The sequence below is a fragment of the Bombina bombina genome, chromosome 4, assembly GCF_027579735.1.
Source record: "Bombina bombina isolate aBomBom1 chromosome 4, aBomBom1.pri, whole genome shotgun sequence".
Lineage (NCBI taxonomy): Eukaryota > Metazoa > Chordata > Amphibia > Anura > Bombinatoridae > Bombina > Bombina bombina.
In genome coordinates, this window is record NC_069502.1 from 795,524,548 (window position 1) to 795,546,088 (window position 21,541).

At 43.0% G+C, this 21,541-nt stretch overlaps 1 protein-coding gene across 5 annotated transcripts in view; it reads right to left on the reverse strand.

The window, feature by feature from the left end:
• Positions 1-881: 881 nt before the first annotated feature.
• LOC128657005 (gastrula zinc finger protein XlCGF17.1) overlaps positions 882-21,541 on the reverse strand; it is a 136,793-nt gene continuing 116,133 nt past the window's right edge. For 4 of the 5 annotated variants that reach the window (XM_053711225.1, XM_053711226.1, XM_053711227.1 and 1 more), the window contains one exon: positions 882-1,723. In XM_053711225.1, coding sequence (XP_053567200.1) covers positions 900-1,723 — 824 coding nt within the window. In that variant the 3' untranslated portion in view covers positions 882-899. The remainder of the gene's footprint in view (positions 1,724-21,541) is intronic. The other variant, XM_053711228.1, reaches the window with a different exon arrangement.

The following is a 21,541-nucleotide window of genomic DNA, read 5'->3' on the forward strand; positions in this document are numbered from 1 at the left end:
TTAGATATATAGTTGGCTACTCAACAACACAGGACTGAAGATTTTTGCCACAATAGCTTTATAAGATAACTTTCATGTGCTAATGGACCTTTAGATAACTTCTCCATAGCGGATCACTGTGTGATGGACTAAAGCTTCTGATCGGGGGATGGTGGAGGGGTTTCGTTTTGTATTATATAAACAATGTGACCTGTATTTGTTATACTTACTGCAATAAAAATCATTTCAACTAAAATTGCATGCTTTGTGTGAAATTTTGACTGTCCCTTTAAGCAGGGAAAATTTACTAATCCTCATAACCACTTTAGTACACAGGGCATGTAGTTCAGAGCTGAAAATGTCAGCAAGATCAAAGTATTCAAGCATATTTACTAGAAACTGCTCATTTAAACCAGTGATACTGCTGAAACATATATGAGAAGCCTCAAGGCACAGTTAACAATCAACAGCATGGAAACAGCCATTAACTTGCACTTGATTAGCTTGAACAGTGGCTTCAGATCCTTTGTGAGAAGCTGAATGTGGAAGTAGGCGACCGTCTACTTTTCATAGCCAGATTGATTATTAGGAAAGATCACCACACTATGTTCTGGATTTGCACCGATCTTAGTGTGGTGATCTTTCACTAGAATCAATCCGTAAAGTTAGAATGGCACGGGCGGCTGCCTACTTCAATGATGAGATCCTCATTAAGGGATCCGAATGCACATCCCTAGTGACTACCATCTATGGAATCTAACATTTCTTCTTACACCTAAAAGCAATCCTATTTGAGCTATGATCTATACAAGGAGGAGCACAAACATATGTAGCTCAATAGTCATTAGAGTGACAGCCCTTACAAGGAGTCTCTAAAGAATACAAAGTCCCAAACACTCGCATTCTGTACATCAAATTTATTAATTTTCTGTATGAATTTTCTGATGAATAATAAGATTAGTTTTCCGAGTAAAACATTTTTCACATTTAGAACATGAAAATTCTTTCTCTCCTGAATGAATTTTCTGATGAGTTATAAGATGCGATTTCTGAATAAAACATTTCCCACATTCAGTACATGAAAATGCTTTCTCTCCTGTATGGATTTTCTGATGAGTAATAAGATGTGATTTGCGACTAAAACATTTCCTACATTCCAAACATGAAAATGGCTTATCTCCTGTATGACTTGCATGATGTCTAATAAGATGTGATCGTCGAGTAAAGCATTTCCCACACTCTGAACATGCAATTTTTTTTTGTCCTGTATGAGTTTTCTGATGAGTAATAACATTTGATTTTTGAGTAAAACATTTCCCACACACAGAGCATGAAAATGGTTTCTCTCCCGTATGAATTGTCTGATGTACAATAAGATGTGATTTCAGAGGAAAACATTTTCCACACTGAGGGCAGGAAAATGCTTTCTCTCCTGTATGGATTTTTTGATGAGTAACAAGATTTGATTTCTGTGTAAAACATTTCCCACAGTCAGAACATGAAAATGCTTTCTCTCCTGTATGAATCTTCTGATGAGTAATTAGATATGATTTCTGAGTAAAAGATTTCCCACAGTCAGAACATGAAAATCCTTTGTTGTCTGTATGAATTGTCTGTTGTGCAATGAGACTTGTTTTCTGGGTAAAACATACATTTTCCACATGATTGCTTTCATTTTGTAAACGATTAAAAGAAACATCTGCACTCTGGCCATCACTAGGATGATCACAATCTCTGAATCTACCTGTTAGACAGAAATACAATAGAAGCAATGTTATTTATCAATGATACAATCTACCTGTTCGACAGAAATACAATAGAAGCAATGTTATTTATCAATGATACAAATATCATGTTTTTAACATTTTAACTGGTCTCTCTAAATGGCGCAAGTTATATGTTAAAGCAATAACTATTTTTAATTTAGTCTCTACTATGAAGAATCCTAAGGAAGGATTAAAATGCATATGTCTACCAAATACATTTAAAGCAAAGGTGTTATAGGAAAGCCATTACCCCTTAAATTCTCATGACAACCCATTTTCATCATATGCATCTATTCTATTAGTGTGGATTATTACTACTTATCCTGGGGGTCCCCTTTACATACCAAATCCTATGCCCCCCTGCACTACTACAGCAGGTGAAGGAGACTGCATCTTCTTCATGAAAGCTTGCTGAGGGTGCATCTGCTTATGAAAAGACCACTTGATGTGTCGGGAACTCACAGGAACTGGGAATGGAGTCAGTGAATTCCTTGTAAGTACGTGGCTAGGGAAAAAGGGCTTTGTACATGCATGTCTCAGCCCCTAAGCCACTTTCATTTAAAAGAGAGTGATACCCTGCAGTAGCACTTAAAGTGCAATTTACTCTGGGGGTTTAATGAAGCCACTATCAACTTCCTTGTTTGTGTAAGAGATTCAAGTGACCCCCTCATTTGAGGAGTCTGCCCTTTTGAATGAGGTCACTTCTACCTGTAGCTTAAAGGAGGAGGAAGAATAGGGGCCCTTTCCACCCTTCAGGGTAAAAAGCGCTTTTAGTGCTTTAGTCGTCTACAGGTTATTGCCATTCTTGGTGATCACATGTGTCATACAGGGGTTTAGAAAAATCCAAAGAAGTTAGGCAGCAAAATGTGGTATTCAATTATTTATTGAGCACAAAGACAGCAACGTTTCGGGAGCAATCCCTTAATCATACCGGGGTTTCAAATGTGTAAAAACGTAAATTATGCTTACATGATAATTTCCTTTCCTTCTGTATAGGAAGAGTCCACAGCTGCATTACTTACTTTCGGGAAATACTGAACCTGGCCACCAGGAAGAGGCAAAGACAACCCAGCCAAAGGCTTAAATAACTCCCCCACTTCCTTATAACCCTAGTCATTCTGCCGAGGGAACATGGAACAGTATAAAAAAATAGGGTGAAAAAATTGCCATAAGAATAAATTTAAATTTAGGGCCGCCCATCGGAGAACACGGGCGGGCGCTGTGGAATCTTCCCATATAGAAGGAAAGAAAATTATCAGGTAAGCATAATTTAAATTTTCCTTCTTAATATGTGAAGAGTCCACAGTTGCATTCCTTACTTTTGGGAAACATATACCCAAGCTCCAGAGTACACAAAATGCTAACAGGAGGGAAAAAGAGAGGAGGACCCTAATCTGAGGGCACCACAGCGTGCAAAACCTCTCTCCCGAAGGCTGCTTCAGCAGAAGCAAAATCATCAAACTTGTAAAGCCTGGAAAAAGTATGTAAGGAGAACCAGGCGGCCGCCTTACAAATCTGATCCATAGAGGCCTCCTTTTTGAAGGCCCAAGAGGAAACTACTGCTCTCGTAGATGAGCCGTAATCCTCAGAGGAGGCTTTTGTCCCACTGTCTCTATGCTAAACGGGTGACACTCCTCAGCCAAAAAGATAAGGAAGTCGAAGAGGCCCTCTAACCCCCACACTTACCGGAAAAGAGAACTAACAGAAAAAACAGAATTTATGCTTACCTGATAAATTACTTTCTCCAACGGTGTGTCCGGTCCACGGCGTCATCCTTACTTGTGGGATATTCTCTTCCCCAACAGGAAATGGCAAAGAGTCCCAGCAAAGCTGGTCACATGATCCCTCCTAGGCTCCGCCCACCCCAGTCATTCGACCGACGGACAGGAGGAAATATATATAGGAGAAACCATATGACACCGTGGTGACTGTAGTTAGAGAAAATAATTCAGCAGACCTGATTAAAAAACCAGGGCGGGCCGTGGACCGGACACACCGTTGGAGAAAGTAATTTATCAGGTAAGCATAAATTCTGTTTTCTCCAACATTGGTGTGTCCGGTCCACGGCGTCATCCTTACTTGTGGGAACCAATACCAAAGCTTTAGGACACGGATGAAGGGAGGGAGCAAATCAGGTCACCTAAATGGAAGGCACCACGGCTTGCAAAACCTTTCTCCCAAAAATAGCCTCCGAAGAAGCAAAAGTATCAAATTTGTAAAATTTGGCAAAAGTGTGCAGTGAAGACCAAGTCGCTGCCTTACATATCTGGTCAACAGAAGCCTCGTTCTTGAAGGCCCATGTGGAAGCCACAGCCCTAGTGGAGTGAGCTGTGATTCTTTCAGGAGGCTGCCGTCCGGCAGTCTCATAAGCCAATCGGATAATGCTTTTAAGCCAAAAGGAAAGAGAGGTAGAAGTCGCTTTTTGACCTCTCCTTTTACCAGAATAAACAACAAACAAGGAAGATGTTTGTCTGAAATCTTTAGTAGCCTCTAAATAGAATTTTAGAGCACGGACTACGTCCAAATTGTGTAACAAACGTTCCTTCTTTGAAACTGGATTCGGACACAAAGAAGGTACAACTATCTCCTGGTTAATATTTTTGTTGGAAACAACTTTCGGAAGAAAACCAGGCTTAGTACGCAAAACCACCTTATCTGCATGGAACACCAGATAGGGCGGAGAACACTGCAGAGCAGATAACTCTGAAACTCTTCTAGCAGAAGAAATTGCAACCAAAAACAAAACTTTCCAAGATAATAACTTAATATCTACGGAATGTAAGGGTTCAAACGGAGCCCCTTGAAGAACTGAAAGAACTAGATTTAGACTCCAGGGAGGAGTCAAAGGTCTGTAAACAGGCTTGATCCTAACCAGAGCCTGAACAAATGCTTGAACATCTGGCACAGCTGCCAGTCTTTTGTGAAGTAAAACAGATAAAGCAGAGATCTGTCCCTTCAGAGAACTTGCAGATAATCCTTTCTCCAAACCTTCTTGTAGAAAGGATAGAATCTTAGGAATTTTTATCTTGTTCCATGGGAATCCTTTAGATTCACACCAACAGATATATTTTTTCCATATTTTATGGTAAATTTTTCTAGTTACAGGCTTTCTAGCCTGAATCAGAGTATCTATTACAGAATCTGAAAACCCACGCTTTGATAAAATCAAGCGTTCAATGTCCAAGCCGTCAGTTGGAGGGAAACCAGATTCGGATGTTCGAATGGACCCTGAACAAGAAGGTCCTGTCTCAAAGGTAGCTTCCATGGTGAAGCCGATGACATATTGACCAGGTCTGCATACCAAGTCCTGCGTGGCCACGCAGGAGCTATCAAGATCACCGAGGCCCTCTCCTGATTGATCCTGGCTACCAGCCTGGGGATGAGAGGAAACGGTGGGAATACATAAGCTAGGTTGAAGGTCCAAGGTGCTACTAGTGCATCTACTAGGGTCGCCTTGGGATCCCTGGATCTGGACCCGTAGCAAGGAACCTTGAAGTTCTGACGCGACGCCATCAGATCGATGTCTGGAATGCCCCATAATTGAGTTATTTGGGCAAAGATTTCCGGATGGAGTTCCCACTCCCCCGGATGGAATGTCTGACGACTCAGAAAATCCGCTTCCCAATTTTCCACTCCTGGGATGTGGATCGCAGACAAGTGGCAGGAGTGATCCTCCGCCCATTGAATTATCTTGGTCACTTCTTTCATCGCCAGGGAAGTCCTTGTTCCCCCCTGATGATTGATATATGCAACGGTCGTCATGTTGTCTGACTGAAACCTTATGAATTTGGCCTTTGCTAGTTGAGGCCAAGCTCTGAGAGCATTGAATATCGCTCTCAGTTCCAGAATGTTTATCGGGAGAAGAGACTCTTCCCGAGACCATAGACCCTGAGCTTTCAGGGACTCCCAGACCGCGCCCCAGCCCACTAGGCTGGCGTCGGTCGTGACAATGACCCACTCTGGTCTGCGGAAGCTCATTCCCTGTGACAGATTGTCCAGGGTCAGCCACCAACGGAGTGAATCTCTGGTCTTTTGATCTACTTGAATCGTCGGAGACAAGTCTGTATAATCCCCATTCCACTGTCTGAGCATGCACAGTTGTAATGGTCTTAGATGAATTCGTGCAAAAGGAACTATGTCCATTGTTGCAACCATCAATCCTATTACTTCCATGCACTGCGCTATGGAAGGACGAGGAACAGAATGAAGTACTTGACAAGAGCTTAGAAGTTTTGATTTTCTGACCTCTGTCAGAAAAATCCTCATTTCTAAGGAATCTATTATTGTTCCCAAGAAGGGAACTCTTGTTGACGGGGACAGAGAACTTTTTTCTTTGTTCACCTTCCATCCGTGAGATCTGAGAAAGGCTAGGACGATGTCCGTATGAGCCTTTGCTTTTGACAGGGACGACGCTTGAATCAGGATGTCGTCCAAGTAAGGTACTACTGCAATGCCCCTTGGTCTTAGAACCGCTAGAAGGGACCCTAGTACCTTTGTGAAAATCCTTGGAGCAGTGGCTAATCCAAATGGAAGTGCCACAAACTGGTAATGCTTGTCCAGAAAAGCGAACCTTAGGAACTGATGATGTTCCTTGTGGATAGGAATATGTAGGTACGCATCCTTTAAATCCACGGTAGTCATAAATTGATTTTCCTGGATAGTAGGTAGGATCGTTCGAATAGTTTCCATTTTGAACGATGGTACCCTGAGAAATTTGTTTAGGATCTTTAGATCCAAAATTGGTCTGAATGTTCCCTCTTTTTTGGGAACTATGAACAGATTGGAATAAAATCCCATTCCTTGTTCTCTTATTGGAACTGGATGTATCACTCCCATCTTTAACAGGTCTTCTACACAATGTAAGAATGCCTGTCTCTTTATTTGGTTTGAAGATAATTGAGACCTGTGGAACCTTCCCCTTGGGGGTAGTTCCTTGAATTCCAGGAGATAACCTTGAGAAACTATTTCAAGCGCCCAAGGATCCTGAACATCTCTTGCCCAAGCCTGAGCAAAGAGAGAAAGTCTGCCCCCCACTAGATCCGGTCCCGGATCGGGGGCTATCCCTTCATGCTGTTTTGGTAGCAGTGGTAGGCTTCTTGGCCTGCTTACCCTTGTTCCAGCCTTGCATTGGTTTCCAGGCTGGTTTGGGTTGTGAAGTATTACCCTCTTGCTTAGAGGATACAGAATTAGAGACTGGTCCGTTTCTGCGAAAGGGACGAAAATTAGGCTTATTATTAGCCTTAAAAGACCTATCCTGTGGGAGGGCGTGGCCCTTTCCCCCAGTGATGTCTGAAATAATCTCTTTCAAATCAGGTCCAAATAATGTTTTACCTTTGAAAGGAATGTTAAGCAATTTTGTCTTGGAAGACACATCCGCTGACCAAGACTTTAGTCAAAGCACTCTGCGCGCCACGACAGCAAACCCTGAATTTTTCGCCGCTAATCTAGCTAATTGCAAAGCGGCATCTAAAACAAAAGAGTTAGCCAATTTAAGTGCTTGAACTCTGTCCATAACCTCCTCATACGAAGATTCTTTACTGAGCGATTTTTCTAGTTCCTCGAACCAGAAACACGCTGCCGTAGTGACAGGAACAATGCATGAAATTGGTTGTAGAAGGTAACCTTGCTGTACAAAAATCTTTTTAAGCAAACCCTCTAATTTCTTATCCATAGGATCTTTGAAAGCACAACTATCTTCGATAGGAATAGTAGTGCGTTTGTTTAGAGTAGAAACCGCCCCCTCGACCTTGGGGACTGTCTGCCATAAGTCCTTTCTGGGGTCGACTATAGGAATAATTTCTTAAATATAGGGGGGGGGAACAAAAGGTATGCCGGGCCTTTCCCACTCTTTATTTACTATGTCCGCCACCCGCTTGGGTATAGGAAAAGCGTTGGGGGGCACCGGAACCTCTAGGAACTTGTCCATCTTACATAATTTCTCTGGAATGACCAAATTGTCACAATCATCCAGAGTAGATAACACCTCCTTAAGCAGTGCGCGGAGATGTTCTAATTTAAATTTAAATGTCACAACATCAGGTTCAGCTTGATGAGAAATTTTTCCTGAATCTGAAATTTCTCCATCAGACAAAACCTCCCTCATGGCCCCTTGAGATTGGTGTGAGGGTATGTCAGAACAGTTATCATCAGCGTCCTCTTGCTCTTCAGTGTTTAAAACAGAGCAATCGCGCTTTCTCTGATAAGTAGGCATTTTGGATAAAAGATTTGCTATGGAGTTATCCATTACAGCCGTTAATTGTTGCATGGTAATAAGTATTGGCGCACTAGATGTACTAGGGGCCTCCTGTGTGGGCATAACTGGTGTAGACACAGTAGGGGATGATGTAGTATCATGTTTACTCCCCTCATTTTAAGGAATCATCTTGGGCAATATCATTATCTGTTGCAATACTGTCCTTACTTTGTTTGGACACTATGGCACAATTATCACATAAATTTAAATGGGGAGACACATTGGCTTTCATACATATAGAACATAGCTTATCTGATGGTACAGACATGTTAAACAGGCTTAAACTTGTCAACAAAGCACAAAAAACGTTTTAAAATAAAACCGTTACTGTCACTTTAAATTTCAAACTGAAAACACTTTATTACTGAATATGTGAAAAAGTATGAAGGAATTGTTCAAAATTCACCAAAATTTCACCACAGTGTCTTAAAGCATTAAAAGTATTGCACACCAAATTTCAGAGCTTTAACCCTTAAATTAACGGAACCGGAGCCGTTTTTACATTTAACCCCTATACAGTCCCAGAATGAGGCTCTGTCTATAACTAGAAAGGCCCCCATCTGAAAAAGGTGTCCAACACAGTGCCTGCCGTTTTTCTAAACGTTCCCCAAGATTATAATACCAATAATTAGTTAGAATCTGCATAATATGCCTAGTAAAGCAATTGTTTTAGCCCAGAAAAATGTCTACCAGTTTTTAAGCCATTTTTGAAGCCCTTTATTCTTTTATGTTTAACTAAGAAAATGGCTTACTGGTCCCTATGAGGGGAAATGACAGCCTTCCAGCATTACATGGTCTTGTTAGAAATATGGCTAGTCATACCTTAAGCAGAAAAGACTGCTAACTGTTTCCCCCAACTGAAGTTACTTCATCTCAACAGTCCTGTGTGGAAACAGCAATTGATTTCAGTTACTGTCTGCTAAAATCATCTTCCTCTTACAAACAGAAATCTTCATCCTTTTCTGTTTCAGAGTAAATAGTACATATCAGCACTATTTTAAAATAACAAACACTTGATAGAAGAATAAAACTACATTTAAACACCAAAAAACTCTTAACCATCTCCGTGGAGATGTTGCCTGTGCAACGGCAAAGAGAATGACTGGGGTGGGCGGAGCCTAGGAGGGATCATGTGACCAGCTTTGCTGGGACTCTTTGCCATTTCCTGTTGGGGAAGAGAATATCCCACAAGTAAGGATGACGCCGTGGACCGGACACACCAATGTTGGAGAAAGAAGTTTGTCTAAATACCTTTGTGGCCTGAAGATAGGACTTCAAGGCCAAAACCACATTCAGAATTACGTTAAAAACGTTCCTTCAACTAAGAAGGATTAGGACATAAGAAAGGAACCACAATCTCTTGATTGATGTTTCGAATTGACACAACCTTAGGAGAAAACCTAACTTGGTTCGTAGAACAGCCTTATCAGCATGGAAAGCCAGATAAGGAGGGACACATTGCAAGGCAGCAATCACAGATACTCTGCATGCAGAAGCAATAGCCAGTAGAAATGGAACCTTCCAAGACAACAATTTAATGTCTACTTCATGCATAGGCTCCAATGGAGTCCGTTGCAAAACCTTGAGAACAAGATTTAAACTCCAAGGAGGAGCAATAATCTAAACACAGGTCTGATCCTAGCAGAGCCTTAACAAATGACTGCACATCTGGAAGCTCAGCGAACCTTCTGTGAAGTAACACAGACAGGGCCGAAATCTGACCCATCAAGGGACCTGCAGAAAAGTCCTTCTCCAGTTCATCCTGGAGAACAGAATAAGTAGGTCCTCCACACCTTAAAAATAACTCTCTCAGAAAACCCTCTTGGCTAGGACTAAGCGTTTAATCTCCACACAGTCAGCCTCAGAGAATCTAGATATTGATGAACAAAGAGACCTTGGTCAGCAGATCCCTGTAACAAGGTAACTTCCACGGAGAAGATGAGAACCTCCCCACTATATCCGCGAACCAAACCCTTTGCGGCTAAGACAGAGCAATCAGTATCACTGACGCCTGCTCTTGCTTGATTCAAGCCACTACACGAGAAAGTAGTGGTAAACGGCCAGAAAAGACAAATTGGATTGAACCTCCAAGGCACCGCTAATCCATCGGATAGCTCCGCCTGAGGATCCCTGTACCTCGACCCATATCTGGGTAGCTTGGTGTTGAGACATCATAAGATCTTCCTTTTGCAAATCTCCGCAAAAACTTCGGGATGGAGAGACCATTCCCCTGGATGAAAGGATTGTCTGCTGAGGAAATCCGCTTCCCAGTTGTCCACACCCGGAATGTGGATTGCTGACAGCGAACAGATGTGGGTCTCCGCCCACTCCAGAATCCGAGATACTTCCCTCATGGCTAGGGATTTTCTCGTTCCCCCCTGATGGTTGATGTAAGCCACCGAGGTTATATTGTCTGATTGGAATCTGATAAACTGGGACTAACCCAGCAGAGGCCAAGCCTTCAGAGCATAGTATATTGCCCGAAGTTCCAAAATGAGATCGGGAGGGAGCTTCCCTCCTGAGTCCACAGCTCCCCATCCTGACAGGCTCGCAACCTTAGTCACAAACACCCAGGATGGTCTTAAGACGGACGTCCCTCAGAACAAGAGATCCGGACAAAACCACCAAGAGAGCGATTCTCTCGATCAGTTGTCCAGAGAAATCTGTGAGACAGATCCGAAAGATCGCCGTTCCACTGCTTCAGCATGCACAGTTGCAACAGTCTGAGTGAAACCTGGCAAAGGGAATGATGTCCATGCTGGACACCATGAGACCAATCACCTCCATACACTGAGCCACATATGGCCATAAGGAGATCTGGAGAGCAAGACATGTTGAAGCTAGTTTGCAACATCTCTGGTCTGATAGAAATATTCTCATGTCTATGGAGTCTATAATAGTACCCGGTAATTCCCATCCATGAGATCGAAGAAGAGAGAGGAGATTCTGAATGGTCCACTCTTCGAAAAATTTCTTGGAGCCGTAGCCAGACCCAACGGAAGTACAATAAACTGGAAGTGCTGGACTAGGAAAGCAAACTCTAGGAACGGGAAGTGGTCCTTGAGGATTGGTACGTGAAGGGAGCATCCTTCAGATCTATCTTGGTCATGAACTGACCTTCTGAAACAAGGGGAAGAAAGGACCCTATTGTCTCCATCTTGAACGAGGGGACATAAAAAAAACTTGCTTAAGCACTTTAGGTCCAGAACCGGACAGAAGTTCACTCCCTCCTTCTTTGGGACCACGAAAAAGGTTTGAATAGTATCCCAAACCTCTCTCTGCGATAGCGATAGGCACCGGGACAAAAACTCCTAAGAGGACAGATCCCATACACACCCCAGAAAGGCTTCCCTCTTTACTGGTCAGAAAGACAGGTTTGAGAGGAGGAATCTGCCCCTGGATGGCTGAGATTTGAAACCTATCTTGTAACCTTGAGCTATGACTTCCAGGACCCATGGATCCTGTACGTCCCTGAACCAAGCGACTGAAAAGAGTGACAGTTTGCCCCCAACATGATCCAGACACGGACCGGGGGCTGCCCATTCATGCCGACTTAGACTCGGCGGGCTTCTTGCTCTGCCTGGATTTATTCCAGGACTGAGCTGGCTTCCAAGACCTCTTGGTTTGCACTGACTTAGCGGAGGACTGCTGATAATGGGCTTTATCAGAACGAAATAGCATCACAGATAAAAAAAATTAGTAACCCTCAAGGCCGCAATTCTTTCCTGAATAACGTCGAGGGGACCTCTCCACCCCGATCAAATCCTATAAGGAGTCGCACCCGTAGGTAGTTTCTCCAGTAACTGCGGCAACAGCCACCGCCAGTTGAAACAAATATCCCGTATGTGAAACGTCTTTCTTAACAGAGTTTCCATCTTTTATCTCCTGAGCTCCTTAAACGAAGAGCTATTCTCAAGCGGAATTGCAGTATGTTTAGCAAGGGAGAGTCCAGGACTGGGAACAATTTCTTAAAGGAAGAAGAGGGGGAAAAGGAATCCAATCCTGTTCCATTAATTCTTAATAATGTTTGCCATCTAACAGGAGCAGGAAAGGATAAGGTACCACCCTGTCCCCATATCCAATTTAGGAAACAAAGGTTCATCAGGCAATTTGGCCTCTGGAACCTCTAAATTCGCAAAAACTTCCTTTAGACGAAAGCGTAAATTCCTAAAACTTCCTCCGCAGCAGGAGGTTTAGAGGCAGCAGACTCCGATCCAGAATGTACATACTCTGAAGTCTCAGAAAGAACTTCATCCTTGCATAACCTTATTAGTTAAATCCAATAAAATATCTGATGTTCTCTGGGAAGGAGTGCAATATGTAACCTTTCGCTTGCGCTTGGCAGGGTGAGGTAAAGCATTAAAGGCCGCAGACACTGCCGTCTGAACTGCGCAGTAACGTCTGGTGGAAAAAAGGCCCCCTCCAGATGGAGGATCAGCAATGCTAGGGGAAACTGCATGTGTAGAGAGAAAAGAATGTAGGGTACGCACCTCACTGGACGACAACTCCTCAGAGGTGGATGGCTCAGTGGTATCAAACATGTTTGAAATTACACATTATCAAGGCATATGGAACATAACTGAGAGGGCGGAGCCAAGGCCAACTCACAATATAAGCAGGAATTACTCTTCAGGAATAGAGGGAGTACCCTCTAAAGTAACAGAATCTGCCGTCGCTAGTGCAATAACTGGAGAACTATATAAAATAAAACAATCCTATTTTATTCACAAAAACAGCACCCTTACAATCTTATTTTATTCACAAAAATGGCACCCTTATACCCCAATGGCTGGGGCATTCCCCACCGCCTATGACCCAGACAGTACAGAGATTTAGGACTCCTCTCTGATAGACACCCGGTCAGGAAAGAGGGAATAAAAACTGCACAATGCGGGGGGGCGTGTCCGAACACCGACTAAAATGGCTGCTTTTCAACTATGGCTGTGAATCCAAGCAGATAAATCCGCTGTTTATTGCTCATTAGCACTAAAATTCAAGGCTTCTCTAAGTACTGCTGTGTTGTCTATCTCTAAAGGAGCAGAATTGTATGGTTTTCATACTAGTTTCCAGCCTGGCAGACCAGAACTTATGAGGTACGCAGCGGAGGCCTAACATCGGCCTGGATCCTCATTCGCCCTCCCCAATTTCCTGATCAGTCGGGTCCAGCAGCTGAAAGAGCTGAGCAGCTATAAGAGCTGAATTTAAACTGTGCAAAATACTGTGAACTTTATCATATTTATGGAGTTGAATCACGTAACCCTACTGAAGGCGGTAGACTGTTTATTTCAGGAACACTTTCTGCGTTTTACTGAGACCTTACATTTAACATGGGGGAGTGTTTGCAAAAACGTGACACCGAGGTTACAGCATACTTCGGAGGGCAAATCAGCCCTGCAACAAGACACCCACTTTATGGAGCCTGTGGCGACAACATGCCAGGTAGATTGTGCAGTGGCATCCTTCCAGGACATTGGGAGCAGCATAACAATGCATGGTGCAGCTGACAGTTTTGTACAGAAGGAGAGTGAGGAGGTCGCAAAGAAAAGACATGGAGGTATGCCCTGCGATCCGGTTACCATTGAGACCCGCTCCATGACCCCAAACCTGTCTCGAAAACAAAAAAAGGAGAAAGATCATCTAGCTGGAATGGAGTTTGGTCAAGGCCCTGACTTCAAGCTGATAAGAGCTGTCCTGAGTGAGGTGTTGCATTACACCTGAGTCTAAGCCTGAAGCAGCATTCATTTGAATCAGAGAGATCCCTTGTTTCAGTATACGAAGCACAGTACAGGATCACATCCACACTTGAGATCCACCTGATCAGTCTCAAACTGTCTCTGTGCCCCAGATCAGGAGTGGGGTAGTTTTTTATCCTGTTAACTAGGAGTCAATTAACCACTCGGTGGGACTGCTGTACTGACTCTCACACCTCGGGACATGTTACTTGTTAGCTGTGTCCCATATATACTTATCGTTTTCATTTTGTCTATAAGTGCTTAATTATGGTCACATAAGTATGTCTGTAATTTATCTTAAGCTAACAATATGTGTCTGTTATGTTGTATTCCACTTTTAATAACAGTTAACCATGCAATGCACATAGGGACATAGCCCATTTGGAGGATTTGATATTATGCACAGAGTTCCGTTCGTAATAATTGCGCCATTTGTCCCACCCCATGGAGGCCTTGTCTATTGTTTTTTCTTATTTATTTGTGCTAACCTCAATTTTACTCTTAGGTCTATTGATAGGTTAGGTCCATTTAATCCCTCTGCCCTTATCAGCGTTAACAGTCAGGTGGTACAACTCCTCTGGCATTAGTATACCATCTCACATATGTATATTCATAGCTCCATACCCCCTAAGATGTTATATCGTTGGCTTAAAAGAATCAATCTCGGACCTCCTTTTACAGTCTGCAACATTGATATTTACATTTACTTAAACCAAGGTTTTTGTTTTCCTTTTTTTTTTTTAGCATATCACTGTTGATGGTGTTGGTTTTGTATTTTTCTAGTTCATATTGTCTACATTTCTATGTATATGTGTGGCAGGGGTCCAAGAGTGGCCCTATATATTTAATAATCACGGAGTGACCCCTATAGCCCCTCTTTCTATTATTCCTTTATGTTAAGAGCCGAAGAGAGGCGATTGTTTATTTTAAGAGGGAACATGTTTTTTTCCCCCCATAAACCTTGATATTTACATTTGGGGGTCACCTTTCTTATTTTATCATTTATAGTTATATAAATAGAAAAGAGGATAATATAGCTAATGTGGGCATAATTGTGATTATATTTCCCTGTTATGTGATATGTGTAATTTAACATATACTGTAAGATTTACTTGATGACCTGCATTACTTGTTGCTACCTTTAGTAATGTAATAAGAAGGGTTTGGCTTCTTGTTAAGTATAATTTTTTTGTTTTACATTTTATATCTGGAAATTTGTAAGCTATGTCCTCAATAAAAATATAAATTTAAAAAAAATAAATTGCACAATGCAGGACCGTCCCTGCTATGAGAAAGCGTGCCAAACTTGTAAACTGCACAGTTCTCAAAGTGAAAGTGAAACCTGTATATTCCATAACAGCCTATGAGCCCATACCATCTCACACATAAAGCAGCATAAAATCAAATAAACATATAAGATTATTCCCCACTGTTCAATAATCCCCCTCAGGAGATATTAACCCTTGATTCTATACAGATAAAAGGAGTCACACTGTGACCCTGTCTTCTTGTGTTATTATACATGTATAAAAAAATGAAACGATCTTACCAGAATCTATGCCGTGGAACAGTAACACGGTCCTTCAAGTTTGACAGATAGTAGCGTTGCTTCTGACATGGACTTGAGTGAAGAAAGCAGGCAACGAAACTCAAAGCTGATTGCCTATGGAGCTGTTAATATAAGTCAGGATGGTTTCGCAGAAAGACTCTCCCTGCATCTCCGGATTCTAACTTTCATCCATGCTCTCACTGAGAGGCTGACAGGACTACTTAAAACTCCAGTCCCATCTTGAAGAGTACTACCCTCCATAAGAGTCTACTCAGAATCTTCTGACACTTCTCTGCCAACCTCCTGTGACGAAAGGCAAAAAATGACTGGGGTTATGAGGAAGTGGGGGAGGTATGTAAGTCTTTGGCTGGGTTGTCTTTGCCTCCTCCTGGTGGCCAGGTTCAGTATTTTCCAAAAGTAAGGAATGCAGCTGTGGACTCTTCCCATATTAAGAAGGAAATAGCAATAACCTGCAGCAGCACTCCATTAGAGCGGTTTATCCTGGGGGCTCTAATGGAGTGCATATCTCTCACCCTATTTGTGTTAGATAATTTTAAAGAGCAGTCTCTCTCAAATGAGGGTACGCTTGGCCCTCTATCACAAATAGGGGGGGGGGGGGACACATAATTTATGTAAGAACTTACCTGATAAATTCATTTCTTTCATATTGGCAAGAGTCCATGAGCTAGTGACGTATGGGATATACAATCCTACCAGGAGGGGCAAAGTTTCCCAAACCTCGAAATGCCTATAAATACACCCCTCACCACACCCACAATTCAATTTAACGAATAGCCAAGTAGTGGGGTGATAAAGAAAGGAGTAAAAAGCATCAACAAAGGAATTTGGAATAATTGTGCTTTATACAAAAAATCATAACCACCATAAAAAGGGTGGGCCTCATGGACTCTTGCCAATATGAAAGAAATGAATTTATCAGGTAAGTTCTTACATTAATTATGTTTTCTTTCATGTAATTGGCAAGAGTCCATGAGCTAGTGACGTATGGGATATCAAATACCCAAGATGTGGAACTCCACGCAAGAGTCACTAGAGAGGGAGGGATAAAAAATAAACAACAGCCAAATGCTGAACAAATAATCCACAACCCAAATATAAGTTATTCTTATGAAGAAAAGAAAAACTTAAAACAGCAGCAGAAGCTGCCTGAAGAACTTTTCTACCAAAAACTGCTTCAGAAGAAGTAAATACATCAAAACGGTAGAATTTAGTAAATGTATGCAGAGGACCAAGTCGCTGCTTTGCAAATCTGATCAACTGAAGCTTCATTCTTAAAAGCCCACAAAGTGGAGACTGATCTAGTAGAATGAGCTGTAATTCTCTGAGGCGGGGCTTGACCCGACTCCAAATAAGCTTGAAGAATCAAAATCTTTAACCAAGAGGCCAAGGAAATAGCAGAGGCCTTCTGACCTTTCCTAGGACCAGAAAATATAACAAATAGACATGAAGTCCGCAAAACCGCCTTATCTTGATGAAAAATCAGAAAAGGAGATTCACAAGAAAATATAATTTATGCTTACCTGATAAATTTATTTCTCTTGTAGTGTATTCAGTCCACGGGTCATCCATTACTTATGGGATATATTCCCTTCCCAACAGGAAGTTGCAAGAGGATCACCCAAGCAGAGCTGCTATATAGCTCCTCCCCTCACATGTCATATCCAGTCATTCGACCGAAACAAGACAAGAAAGGAGAAACCATAGGGTGCAGTGGTGACTGGAGTTTTAATTAAAATTTAGATCTGCCTTAAAAAGACAGGGCGGGCCGTGGACTGAATACACTACAAGAGAAATAAATTTATCAGGTAAGCATAAATTATGTTTTCTCTTGTTAAGTGTATTCAGTCCACGGGTCATCCATTACTTATGGGATACCAATACCAAAGCCAAAGTACACGGATGATGGGAGGGACAAGGCAGGAACTTAAACGGAAGGAACCACTGCCTGTAGATCTTCTCTCCCAAAAACAGCCTCCGAAGAAGCAAAAGTGTCAAATTTGTAAAATTTTGAAAAAGTGTGAAGCGAAGACCAAGTTGCAGCCTTGCAAATCTGTTCAACAGAGGCCTCATTCTTAAAGGCCCAGGTGGAAGCCACAGCTCTAGTGGAATGAGCTGTAATTCTTTCAGGGGGCTGCTGTTCAGCAGTCTCATAGGCTAAACGTATTATGCTACGAAGCCAAAAGGAGAGAGAGGTTGCCGAAGCTTTTTGACCTCTCCTCTGACCAGAGTACACGACAAACAGGGAAGAAGTTTGACGAAAATCTTTAGTTGCCTGTAAATAGAACTTCAGGGCACGGACTACGTCCAGATTATGCAAAAGTCGTTCCTTCTTTGAAGAAGGATTAGGACATAATGATGGAACAACAATCTCCTGATTGATATTCCTGTTAGAAACTACCTTAGGTAAAAACCCAGGTTTAGTACGCAGAACTACCTTGTCTGAATGGAAAATCAGATAAGGAGAATACCAATGTAAGGCCGATAACTCAGAGACTCTTCGAGCCGAGGAAATAGCCATCAAAAACAGAACTTTCCAAGATAAAGGCTTAATATCAATGGAATGAAGGGGTTCAAACGGAACCCCTTGAAGAACTTTAAGAACCAAGTTTAAGCTCCACGGAGGAGCAACAGTCTTAAACACAGGCTTAATCCTAGCCAAAGCCTGACAAAAAGCCTGGACGTCTGGAACTTCTGCCAGACTTTTTTGTAAGAGAATAGACAGAGCAGAAATCTGTCCCTTTAACGAACTAACAGATAAGCCCTTTTCTAAACCCTCTTGTAGAAAGGACAATATCCTAGGACTCCTAACCTTACTCCATGAGTAACCCTTGGATTTGCACCAATATAAATATTTACGCCATATCTTATGGTAAATTTTTCTGGTAGCAGGCTTCCGTGCCTGTATTAAGGTATCAATAACTGACTCCGAGAAGCCACGCTTTGATAGGATCAAGCGTTCAATCTCCATGCAGTCAGCCTCAGAGAAATTAGATTTGGATGTTTGAAAGGACCTTGTATTAGAAGGTCCTGCCTCAGAGGTAGAGACCATGGTGGACAGGACGACATGTCCACTAGGTCTGCATACCAGGTCCTGCGTGGCCACGCAGGCGCTATCAGAATCACCAATGCTCTCTCCTGTTTGATCTTGGCAATCAGTCGAGGTAGCATCGGAAATGGTGGAAACACATAAGCCATGTTGAAGACCCAAGGGGCTGTCTGAGCATCTATCAGCGCCGCTCCCAGGTCCCTGGACCTGGATCCGTAACAAGGAAGCTTAGCGTTCTGGCGAGACGCCATGAGATCCAGATCTGGTTTGCCCCAACGATGAATCAGTTGAGCGAAGACCTCCGGATGAAGTTCCCACTCCCCCGGATGAAAAGTCTGGCGACTTAGAAAATCCGCCTCCCAGTTCTCCACGCCTGGGATGTAGATCGCTGACAGGTGGCAAGAGTGAGACTCTGCCCAGCGAATTATCTTTGAGACTTCCAACATCGCTAGGGAACTCCTGGTTCCCCCTTGATGGTTGATGTAAGCCACAGTCGTGATGTTGTCCGACTGAAATCTGATGAACCTCAGTGTTGCTAACTGAGGCCAAGCTAGAAGAGCATTGAATATTGCTCTCAACTCCAGAATATTTATTGGGAGGAGTTTCTCCTCCTGAGTCCATAATCCCTGAGCCTTCAGGGAGTTCCAGACTGCGCCCCAACCTAGAAGGCTGGCATCTGTTGTTACAATTGTCCAATCTGGCATGCAAAAGGTCATCCCCTTGGACAGACGGACCCGAGAAAACCACCAGAGAAGAGAATCTCTGGTCTCTTGATCCAGATTTAGTGTGGGGGACAAATCTGAGTAATCCCCATTCCACTGACTTAGCATGCATAATTGCAGAGGTCTGAGATGCAGGCGCGCAAATGGTACTATGTCCATTGCCGCTACCATTAAGCCGATTACTTCCATGCACTGAGCTACTAACGGGCGTGGAATGGAATGAAGGGCACGGCAAGCATTTAAAAGTTTTGAAAACCTGGACTCCGTCAGGTAAATTTTCATTTCTACAGAATCTATCAGAGTCCCTAGGAAAGAGACTCTTGTGAGTGGTGATAGAGAACTCTTTTCCACGTTCACCTTCCACCCATGCAACCTCAGAAATGCCAGAACTATCTCTGTATGAGACTTGTCAATTTGAAAACTTGACGCTTGTATCAGAATGTCGTCTAGGTATGGAGCCACCGCTATGCCTCGCGGTCTTAGCACCGCTAGAAGTGAGCAAAGAACCTTTGTAAAAATTCTCGGGGCCGTAGCTAACCCGAAGGGAAGATCTACAAACTGGTAATGCCTGTCTAGAAAGGCAAATCTTAGGTACCGATAATGATCTTTGTGAATCGGTATATGAAGGTAGGCATCCTTTAAGTCTACTGTGGTCATGTATTGACCCTCTTGGATCATGGGTAGGATGGTTCGAATAGTTTCCATTTTGAATGATGGAACTCTTAGGAATTTGTTTAAGATTTTTAAGTCCAAGATTGGTCTGAAGGTTCCCTCTTTCTTGGGAACCACAAACAGATTTGAGTAAAACCCTTGCCCTTGTTTCGTCCGCGGAACTGGGTGGATCACCCCCATCACTAAGAGGTCTTGTACACAGCGTAGAAATGCCTCTTTCTTTATTTGGTTTGCTGATAACCTTGAAAGATGAAATCTCCCTTGTGGAGGAGAAGCTTTGAAGTCCAGAAGATATCCCTGAGATATGATCTCCAACGCCCAGGGATCCTGGACATCTCTTGCCCAAGCCTGGGCGAAGAGAGAAAGTCTGCCCCCCACTAGATCCGTTTCCGGATAGGGGGCCCTCTCTTCATGCTGTCTTAGGGGCAGAAGTAGGCTTTCTGGCCTGCTTGCCCTTGTTCCAGGGCTGGTTAGCTTTCCAGCCCTGTCTGTAACGAGCAACAGGTCCTTCCTGTTTTGGAGCGGAGGAAGTTGATGCTGCTCCTGCCTTGAAGTTACGAAAGGCACGAAAATTAGACTGTTTGGCCTTTGATTTGGCCCTGTCCTGAGGAAGAGTATGACCCTTACCTCCAGTAATGTCAGCAATAATTTCTTTCAAGCCGGGCCCGAATAAGGTCTGCCCTTTGAAAGGAATATTAAGCAATTTAGATTTAGAAGTCACGTCAGCTGACCAGGATTTAAGCCATAGCGCTCTGCGCGCCTGGATGGCGAATCCGGAGTTCTTAGCCGTTAGTTTGGTTAAATGTACAACGGCATCAGAAACAAATGCATTAGCTAGCTTAAGTGCTTTAAGCTTGTCCATAATCTCATCCAATGGAGCTGTGCGAATGGCCTCTTCCAGAGACTCAAACCAGAATGCCGCAGCAGTGACAGGCGCAATGCATGCAAGGGGCTGTAAGATAAAACCTTGTTGAACAAACATTTTCTTAAGGTAACCTTCTAATTTTTTATCCATTGGATCCGAAAAAGCACAACTATCCTCCACCGGGATAGTGGTACGTTTAGCTAAAGTAGAAACTGCTCCCTCCACCTTAGGGACCGTCTGCCATAAGTCTCGTGTGGTGGCGTCTATTGGAAACATTTTTCTAAATATCGGAGGAGGGGAAAAGGGCACACCGGGTCTATCCTACTCCTTGCTAATAATTTCTGTAAGCCTTTTAGGTATAGGAAAAACGTCAGTACACACCGGTACCGCAAAGTATCTATCCAACCTACATATTTTCTCTGGAATTACAACCGTGTTACAAGCATTCAGAGCCGCTAATACCTCCCCTAGCAATACACGGAGGTTCTCAAGCTTAAATTTAAAATTAGAAATCTCTGAATCCGGTCTCCCCGGATAAGATCCGTCACCCACAGAATGAAGCTCTCCGTCCTCATGTTCTGCAAATTGTGACGCAGTATCGGACATGGCTCTCACATCATCAGCGCGCTCTGTCCTTAACCCAGAGCTATCGCGCTTGCCTCTTAATTCAGGCAATTTAGATAATACCTCTGTCATAACAGCAGCCATGTCTTGCAAAGTGATTTGTATGGGCCTCTCTGATGTACTTGGCGCCACAATATCACGCGCCTCCTGAGCGGGAGCCGAAGGTACTGACACGTGAGGAGAGTTAGTCGGCATAACTTCCCCCTCGTTGTCTGGTGATAATTTCTTTACAGATAAAATTTGACTTTTATTCAAAGTGAGATCAATACATTTAGTACACATATTTCTGTGGGGCTCCACATTGGCCTTCAA